This window comes from Pristiophorus japonicus, chromosome 3 (genome assembly GCF_044704955.1).
Source record: "Pristiophorus japonicus isolate sPriJap1 chromosome 3, sPriJap1.hap1, whole genome shotgun sequence".
Lineage (NCBI taxonomy): Eukaryota > Metazoa > Chordata > Chondrichthyes > Pristiophoridae > Pristiophorus > Pristiophorus japonicus.
In genome coordinates this window covers 319,472,465-319,482,402 of record NC_091979.1, presented here as the reverse complement: position 1 = coordinate 319,482,402, position 9,938 = coordinate 319,472,465, and the positions used below count along the sequence as shown (strand labels likewise).

The following is a 9,938-nucleotide window of genomic DNA, read 5'->3' as shown; positions in this document are numbered from 1 at the left end:
AGTTTACTGCCTGTGTTAAAGGCTGGTCTGAATGTTCCTTACAGAGCTGGTACAGTTCACCATCACAAAGTGTGGATTATGAGTGACACTTACTGTCAGCATTAGCACAGATCAATGACACAAATAAAATTGTAGTTGTAGTATCTTTTTATTGGTTATTTTAACACTCAATCTCTGATATTACAGCAAATTAACATTTCTCATTGAGAAATCTGTATCTGCAACTATAAAGCTTTATTATTTTTCATCATTTTAACTTATTTTTATATCCCTTAGCCGTGGTGGAAATTAACCGCTTCCATTGAAGAGGCAGGAAATCAGGGAGCTGCGGGCGGCTCGTTACAGGGAGAGAGAGAACATAATCTTTCTTCAGGCGTGATACCGACCATCCCGTTTTAACAATGTCAATGACTGAGGCTCCTTGTCAGCAGTGGGATGAATAAAATTAAGCCCACATTATTCTGAAGGAGCACTGGCACTCATCCTGTCCCCCACCAAACAATAATTCATCTCTTATTCAGGACTCTGATGCTGTCCCGCCAGGTTTTATTGAGCAAAGGGCCCGCGGTTGTTGCTTCACCCGACAGGCTGTTGTTCCCCATCCATTGAAGAGGCTGCAAATCAGGGAGCTGCGGGCGGCTCGTTACACAGAGAGAGAGAGAAATTAATCTTTCTTCAGGCATGATACCGGCCATCCCGTGTAGCAGGGAAATTGCACAATCCGGGTGAAATCGGCCGAACCAGTGTAAAAGATCGCAGAAACTCGAGCATAAGTTCTGTCAAGCATCAACCGAGATTTCCGGGATCTTTAACCCTGGTTTAAAAAGCTTTCTGTCCGAAGCTGGCGCCGCCCACAAAACTGGTCACACCCCCAGATAGAAATAACGAGGATGGTGAGTTTCCGCCCATTGCGTCCATTTGCAACCTTTCGAGGAGCGTTTTCAAATTGAGCTGGTTTTCTGAGGTGCCCAGGCACTAGTAGGCACAATTTAATAGGTTTTACATCTTAAAAATATTTAAATTATTAAAAGTCTGACTAGTGTACAACAATAAAACTTATAACTGGTTCAGTATAGATTTTAAAGCCATTTACATCACCTTAAATCAGGTAAAGCACAGCTGAAAGACTGACTAAAAATATTTAATTTTGCAGGTTACATCCATTTTCAGCTGTATCAATAAAGCTGCACCAATTGCCACTCTTAAATATATCAATGAATATTTTTAATGCAAAAAATAACTGATTATATTCTGTTACACTGACTGACTGCACTGGTTCTTGGAAGATTTTACGTTTGTAATTAAGCAAATGCATTTAGTGGAAACTTAAACTGTAAGCTAACCAGCGTAACTTCAAGTGCAATTTGCACCCAAAGCAGAAACTCTACCCGCTGTGTTTAGTTTTAGCTGGGAGAGTCGTTGATTTAGATAGAAAGGCGTAATTCACAAAGAGCACTTAGATATTCTTCATTGTCACAATCAAACTCCAAGGCCTTTTCAAAGCACTCAATAGCTTCACACTTCTCCCCATCCAGCTGGTGCAGTAACCCAAGAACACCAAAGGCCTTGCTGTCTCTGGGATTCCTGTCAATTTGTTTTGTTGCAATCTTTCTCAAGTTTTCGCGACACAATTGCCATTCCACTGTATCACGTTGGATTTTAAGTCCTTCCAGAAAATAGCTGATGGCATTTGATTCAGATCTTTTGTGATGCATTTCATATAACCCAAACTGCGCATATACTGCCTGCTTATTATCAGGATGAAAATCATCTAATTTCAGTAGATTACTGTAAATCTCCTCTGCTTTGAGATATTCTCCATTTAATGAACAGATTTCTGCAAAATCCAGTTGTGCACAAATAAATGTTAATGGGCGGGGCTCAAATGCCTTTTCAAAATGGTACTTGCATAGTTTGATCAACTCAGCTTTCTGTTGAAAAGCAGCATTGCGAGGGTCTTTGCTGCCTGGATATTTGATCAGTTGAAATAGTTTTTTTCTGTAACACAGACCTATTTGGTGGTGTATGAAGGTTGAGTTTGGGCTAATTTCTAATGCTTTCTTCAATAGCTCCACAGCTTTTTCCACATTTCCTTCTCTTCTGTAAAATTTTGCTGCGTAACGAGTTACATATGGAAGATCAGGGGACTTCTGCAATGCTTGTTCAACTAATTTCAGTGCTTCCTCCTTTTGATTGAACTCTTGTAGTTTTAGAGCCAACATTACCATGGCTACAGAGTCATCTGGATCAAGTTCCAGCACACGTTGTAACCGCTTCACTGATTGGCTGCGGTCACCACTCTCTGGGGTACTAGAAAACCCTTCCAGACGGAACAGAACAGTCGCATAGCCAACGTTCCATTCAGTGTCATCAGGATCTTCCTCCAGAGCCTTCTCAAAACATTCCTTTGCCTCTTCATAATATTTCCTGGAAGATTTCAACAGTGACCAACCCTTCTCCCCGTATACTTCAGGTATCAGTGCTGTATACCGAGAGCCATCAGTAAATTGTTTACAGATCATCTCCAGCTTGTCGAGGTAGGACTGGGCCTCTGTCAGTTGGCCCATGTGATAATATACCCAGGCATAGTTTCCATAGGTGATGATGCTTCTTCTTTCAAATTCATGTTCATGGTTCTCCCTCAGAATCTTTTCAGCTTCCTTTAAGTTTTGAATTGCCTCTTCACAGTTGCCTTGCAGACAGTTTACAAAAGCGAGGTGGTTGTAAGACCTGGCCTGATATTTCACACCAGCCTGTATTGAATCTTGCAATCTATACTTCATGTCGTCCAAGTCAATGTTTTCTTTCTGTGGGCCCCATGTGAAGTGACATTGAAGCCAATCGAGACTCACTTTCAACAAATCCTTCTGTGTGTTGCTGCAAGAGAACAAAATTCATCAAAACCCGTCTCAGACTGGCTGTGTCACCCCCTCCCCTCTCTCCGGTTTCTTTAACTAAAGCCTTCTCCCGACTCCTGGACCCACTGACCATGAAATCTCTGCAAAAACCACTGCTAACGGTAAAGGGATGACTGCAAATCTCAGCTGTACTTACACTGGTCTCCTTCATGCTGGCTGATGTACCAGCTCGTGGCCATTTAGACTTCTCACCCAATGTGCAGCATCACCTCAAACACCTCCACTCCCAATGATACAAGAACATAACAAATAGGAGCAGTAGTAGGCCACCTGTCCCCTTGAGCCTGCTCCAACATTTAATAAGATCATGGCTGATCTGATCATGGACTCAGTTCCACTTCCCTGCCAACTGCCCATAAACCTTTATTCTCTTATCGCTCAAAAATCTGTCTATCTCCATCTTAAATATATTCAATGACCCAGCCTCTACAGCTCTCTGGTGTAGAGAATTCCATAGATTTCCAACCCTCTGAGAAGAAATTCCTCCTCATCTCTGTTTTAAATGGGCGGCCCCTTATTCTGAGACTATGTCCCCTAGTTTTAGTTTCCCCGAAGAGTGAAAATATCCTCTCTGCATCCATCTTGTCGAGCCCCCTCATGATCTTACATGTTTCGATATGATCACCTCTCATTCTTCTGAACTCCAATGTGTATAGGCCCGACCTATTCAACCTTTCTTCATAAGTCAGCCCCCTCATCTCCAGAATCAACCGAGTGAACCTTCTCTGAACAACCTCCAATGCAAGTATATCCTTCCTTAAATACGGAGACCAAAATTGCACTCCAGTACTCCAAGTATGGCCTTACCAATACCTGTACATCCATAGCAGGACTTCTCTGCTTTTATACTCTATCCCCCCTGCAATAAAGGCCAACATTCCATTTGCCTTCCTGATTACTTGCTGTATCTGCATACTAACTTTTTGTGTTTCATGCACAAGGACCCCCAGATCCCCCTGTTCTGCAGCACTTTGCAATTGTTCTCCATTTAAATTATAATTTGCTTTTCCATTTTTTCTGCCAAAGTGGATAACCTCACATTTTTCCACATTATACTCGATCTGCAAAATTTTTGCCCACTTCTTTTAAGACCCTAGGCTGTAAGCTATCAGGTCCAGGGGACTTGTCTGCCTTTAGTCCCATTATTTTACCAAGTACTACTTCATTAGTGATAGTGATTGTATTAAGTTCCTCCCTCCCTATAGCCCCTTGATTATCCAATATTGGGATGTTTTTAGTGTCTTCTACCTTGAATACCAATACAAAATATTTGTTCAACGTCTCTGCCATTTCCCTGTTCTCCATTATTAATTCCCCCGTCTCATCTTCTAGGGGACCAACATTTACTTTAGCCATTCTTTTCCTTTTTATGGTCCTGTAGAAACTCTTACCATCTGTTTTTATGTTTCGTGCTATTTTACTTTCATAATCTATCTTCCCTCTCTTTATCATTTTTTTAGACCTTCTTTGCTGGATTTTAAAAGTTTCCCAGTCCTCTGGCCTCCCACTAATCTTGGCCACATTGTATGCCCTTCTTTTCAATTTGATACCATTCCTTATTTCCTTAGTTAGCCACGGATGTTACCCCTTCTCTTACAGTCTTTCCTTCTCATTGGGATATATTTTTGTTGCATGTTATGAAATATCTCCTTAAATGTCTGCCACTGCTCATCAACTGTCCCATACTTTAATCTATTTTCCCAGTCCACTTTAGCCAACTCTGCCTTCATACCTTTGTAGTCTCCTTTATTTATGCTAAGGACTCTGGTTTGAGAACCAACTTTCTCACCCTCCAACTGAATTTGAAATTCAATTGATTGATGGTCACTCATTCCTAGAGGATCCTTTACTATGAGATCATTTATTAATCATGTCTCATTACACAGTACCAGAACTAAGATAGCCTGCTCCCTGGTTGGTTCCGCAATGTACTGTTCAAGGAAACCATCCTGGATACACTCTATGAACTCTATCTCTAGGCTACCCTGGCTATTTTGCTTTGTCCAATCAATATGAACTTTAAAATCACCCATGATTATTGCCGTTCCTTTATTACAAGCCTCCATTATTTCTTGATTTATGCTGCATCCAACAGTGTAGCTACTGTTAGGGGGCCTATAGACTACACCCACCAGCGACTTTTTCTCCTTATTATTCCTTCTCTCCACCCAAACTGATTCAATACCTTGATCTTCTGTGCCAATATCGTTTCTCACTAATGCACTGATCTCAGCCTTTATTAATAGAGCCACTCTACGGCTTTTTCCTTTCTGTCTATCCTTCCGAATTGTCAAATACCCCTGAATATCTAGTTCCCAGTCTTGGTCACCTTGCAACCACGGTTTTGAAATGGCTATCATATCATATGCATTTGTATCTATTTATGCCATCACCCCATCTCTTTTGTTAAATTACCATTTTTTCCAACTTTGACCCCACTTTCTGATACACCTTTATGTTTATGCATTCTGTCCCTTCCTGGCACTCTCTGGTTTTCATTTCCCCCAGTGCAACTTTGATCTATTGCCTTTTCCTTATTCTTTGACTTTTTAAATTTTCGCTCACCCGAATCAGCTTCAAGCCCTCTCTACAGCCCTAGTTATTTGATTTGCCAGGACCCTAGTCCCAGCACAGTCTAAGTGTGGAGCCCGTCCCAATGGAACAGCTCCCTCTGACCACTGTACTGGTGCCAGTGTCCCATGAACCAAAACCCATTTCTCCCATACCAGTCTTTGAGCCACGTGTTTAACTCGCTGATCTTATTTACCCTATATAAATTTGCTCATGGCTCGGGTAGGAATAGAAACATAGAAACATAGAAAATAAGTGCAGGAGTAGGCCATTCAGCCCTTCGAACCTGCACCACCATTCAATAAGATCATGGCTGATCATTCACCTCAGTACCCCTTTCCTGCTTTCTCTCCATACCCCTTGATCCCTTTAATTGTAAGGGCTATATCTAACTCCCTCTTGAATATATCCAATGAACTGGCCTCAACAACTCTCTGCGGTAGGGAATTCTACAGGTTAACAACTCTCTGAGTAAAGAAGTTTCTCCTCATCTCAGTCCTAAATGGCTTACCCCTTATCCTTAGACTGTGACCCCTGGTTCTGGACTTCCCCAACATCGGGGACATTCTTCCTGCATCTAACCTGTCCAATCCCGTCAGAATTTTATATGTTTCTATGAGATCCCCTCTCAATCTTCTAAATGCCAGTGAATACAGGCCCAGTTGATCCAGTCTCTCCTCATATGTCAGTCCTGCCATCCCTGGAATCAGTCTGGTGAACCTTTGTTGCACTCCCTCAATAGCAAGAACGTCCTTCCTCAGATTAGGAGACCAAAACTGAACACAATATTCCAGGTGAGGCCTCACCAAGGCCCTGTACAACTGCAGTAAGACCTCCCTGCCCCTGTACTCAAATCCCCTCGCTATGAAGGCCAACATACCACCGCCTGCTGTACCTGCATGCCAACTTTCAATGACTGACGTACCATGACACCCAGGTCTCGTTGCACCTCCCCTTTTCCTAATCCAGAGATTATTACCTTTGTGGTTCTGCTTTTTAATTTGGCCCCTAGCTGCTCATACTCTCTCAGCAGAACCTCTGTCTTGGTCCTATCTATGTCGTTGGTACCCAAGTGGACCATGACAACTGGATCTTCCCCCTCCCACTCCAAATTCCTCTCCAGCCCTGAGGAGATGTCATTAACCCTGACACCGGGCCGGCAACACAGCCTTCGGGACTCACGCTCTTGGCTGCAGTGAACCTTATCTGTCCCCCTAATGATACTGTCCCCACCACTACAACATTTCTTTTACTCCCCCTGTACCACGGTGCTGTAGTCAGTTTGCTCATTCTTCCTGCAGTCCCTGCTCATGTCCATACAGGGAGTAAGAGCCTCGAACCTGTTGGAAAAGAGCATGGGCTGATGCTCCTCCATCACTCCATCCTGAGTCCTCATACCTTCCTCACTCGTAGTCACATCCTCCTGTACCTGACCACGGATCGAATTTGAATTAATTACTGCAACAAACAGTAGGATTGGTTGAACTACTCGGTCTGCCTCTTGGTTCACCAATTACATCTCCTTCTCATTCTAGTATTCCATTCCACAATTGGACTCACCTCACTAAAAAGGTCAGTGCTAATTCTAAAACGCTCTCCCTCTCACATTGGCAGTCCAATAATTCACTACTAAATAGGATCTCTAACCTGGTCCTCCACAGGGACCCTGCTGTCTCTGACCTAGATCATTCCTCACTCCAACATGCAGAAACTGAAAAGCAGGCCCATTACAATGGTATTTTCAGCATTGACTCTTACCCTGCTGCAAATCTTCCACTACACCATCGTCCAGGCAAGATGTTAAACCAAGGCAGCATCTGCCTGTCCCAGTGGTTCAGGGGGACATTAAGGATTCTATGGCACTATTTGAAGAAAGGCAGGGAGTTGTATTTTCCAATATTCTTCCCTGGAGCAACACCACCAGAAACAGATTGGGTGGTCTTTCATCTTGTTGCTATTTTTGGGAACATGCTGTGTGCTGAGCTTCCGAGCCCAAAACCTCTCCATCGCAAAGACCGTCTACATCCACCCAATCACCTGATCCACCCCTGGCTCATCCATTTAATTTCACCACCTGACTCGGATACTCCAATGTTTTCCTGGCCGGATTCCCAACTTCCACCCTTCATAAATGTCAGCCCATCTAAAACTCTGCTAGCTGCACCAGTCCCGCTCACCCATCCATGTGTTCGCTGACCTACATTGGGTCCTGATCCACCAATGTCTCACATTTAAAATTCTCATCCTGGTGTTCAAATCCCTTCACAGCCTCACCCCTCCGTATCCCCGTAACCTCCTTCAGTTCTATAATCCTCTGTGAATTCTGTGTTCCTCTAACTCGGGCTCGTGTCCATCCCCCACTGCACCCACCGATGGTGGCTGAGCCATCAGCCCAGACAGGCCCGGTACTCTGGAATTCCCTCGCTGAACCTCTCCACCTCATTCTCCTCCTTTAAGATCTCCTTAAAATCTACCCCACCCTCTAAGTATCTCCTTCTTTACCTCGGTGTCCATTGTTGTCTGATTACGTTGCTGTGAAGCGCCTTGGAATGTTTTCCGAGGTTAAAGGCGCTATATAAATGCCAGTTGTTGTTATTGTGCAAACTGAGCTGTCACATTTCCCGACAAAACAACTGACTACACTGCAAAATAATTCACTGAATGTGAACTACTTTGGGACATTTCTGAGAGGTGTGATAAGGTGTTACATCAACACAAATTCTTTCTTCCTTGCTGTTAAACTCACGTCGATACATTTCATCCCCCAGCCATTCCAGCTTCTCCTTGCACTCTACTCCGCCTGCCTCTTGTTCCTGTTGGCTCTCGTCTCCCTCCCCCCACAATCCAAGCTGTCATTCTTACCCCTGCCCCAGTTCATGGTGGCTTTCCTCCCTTTGCTGCTCCGTTCAAACTGCTGCACCTGTCCTTTCCCCCAGTTCATGTCAGCACTCTTCTCCCCCTGCTCCCATTCTCAATGTAAGTCAGCACTTTTCCTTCTCCTACACACTTTAAGCTGGCACTCTCCTCCTGCATTTCATGCTGTGTCCATCCCCCCATCCCAGTCCATGCTGTACTCTCCCTTTGCTTTATAGTTCAGGTTGCTTTAGTTTGGATATATGAAAGTGCTGGAAATCACTATTTTACATTAGTAGATCCCTTCTAGATTCCCATGGAACACAAAGTGAAACTTTCTTTCTTCAAACTCTGCATATGACCTGAGGGCACTTACAGAATGCGCCTTTCCACGACAGTATAATATTCAAGTTTAACTTTGTACTTTCAACAGAGCCCAGTCCAAAATAATGTAAATTTTTGTTTGAGTTATAATCCTATGAACAGGTCTGCCTTTTGCCTCATGTTTACTGACTATCACCAGTCTTGGTGCAGCAGTGTTCCCTTATCTGTGTGTCTCACTGTGAGCCACTAATCCCAGCTCTCTGCATTTCAACTGCTTTGTAATGTAAGCTACTTTATTTCTGAAAACTAGTTCCTTGATCGATAGTCTACATGTAAAATTAAATACAGAAGTTATTATAATGATCTTTACCTCATAATGCTGATCGATGGACAATGTGTTGAATTTTTTCGTCAGCTCCAACTGTCCTTCCAATGGTGAGTTGACCGAATGTTTGGAGTGTTGTTTTTCAGCTCATTTATACCGTTCAGTCATTAATCGCTATGAATCATTTCCTGAAAGTGAATAGAAACTAAACCGAGAAATGGAAACTCAGAAGCAACATTCCTGTTCAGGAAATTCTGGTGTCACACAGTAACATTGTGTGCTGACACAGAACGCCATGGAGCCGATTATAAACATAGGCCGGTTCAGCAACTGAAAAAGACCACTTGGCCCAAAAGGTCGAACCTGTTTGATTCCAGGATACATTTCAATACCGATCACCAATCACGTTACATGTAGCACTATGCAGAAAAAACAGTACATGGAACAGATGGGGATACATTTACATTTTTTTACAAGTTACTAAAGAGTGCAGAGACTTTCATTATACATGGCACAACACAGGTGTTTTTCAGTACATGGTGCTCTATGTATACAAGCAGATTAACAAGTACAGCCCGAGGGGGGGCTGATTTCATACCCTGGGTTTACCGTGGCGGAAGGGCCTTAAACTGTGCCTCTTCTCCATCATGTCTTTGCGGCAACTGCACCAATCTTTAGTGTGACGCTCAGTACGTACTCCTGGATCTTGGATTGGGCCAGTCTGTAACACTTGGCCGTGGACATCTCCTTGCTCTGGAAGACCAGCAAGTTTTGGGAAGACCAAAGTGCGTCTTTCACCGAGTTAATGGCTCTCCAGCAGCAGATGATGTCTGTCTCGGTGTGTGTCCCGGGGAACAGTCCGTAGAGCACAGAGTCCTGTGTTACGGAGCTGCTTGCGATGAACCTCGACAGCTACCACTGCATCTCCTTCCAGACCTGCCTTGCAA

At 43.5% G+C, this 9,938-nt stretch overlaps 1 protein-coding gene across 1 annotated transcript; it reads right to left on the bottom strand.

Annotated features, from left to right (window-relative positions):
- Nucleotides 1–219: 219 nt before the first annotated feature.
- On the bottom strand, nucleotides 220–9,175 carry LOC139259614 (interferon-induced protein with tetratricopeptide repeats 5-like). The gene is made up of 2 exons (XM_070875099.1): nucleotides 9,037–9,175; nucleotides 220–2,877 (listed from the first exon to the last, which is right to left on the bottom strand). The coding sequence occupies exons 1-2, from the start codon at nucleotides 9,039–9,041 to the stop codon at nucleotides 1,425–1,427; spliced, it is 1,458 nt and encodes a 485-aa protein (XP_070731200.1). The 5' UTR covers nucleotides 9,042–9,175; the 3' UTR covers nucleotides 220–1,424.
- Between the last annotated feature and the right edge of the window lie 763 nt (nucleotides 9,176–9,938).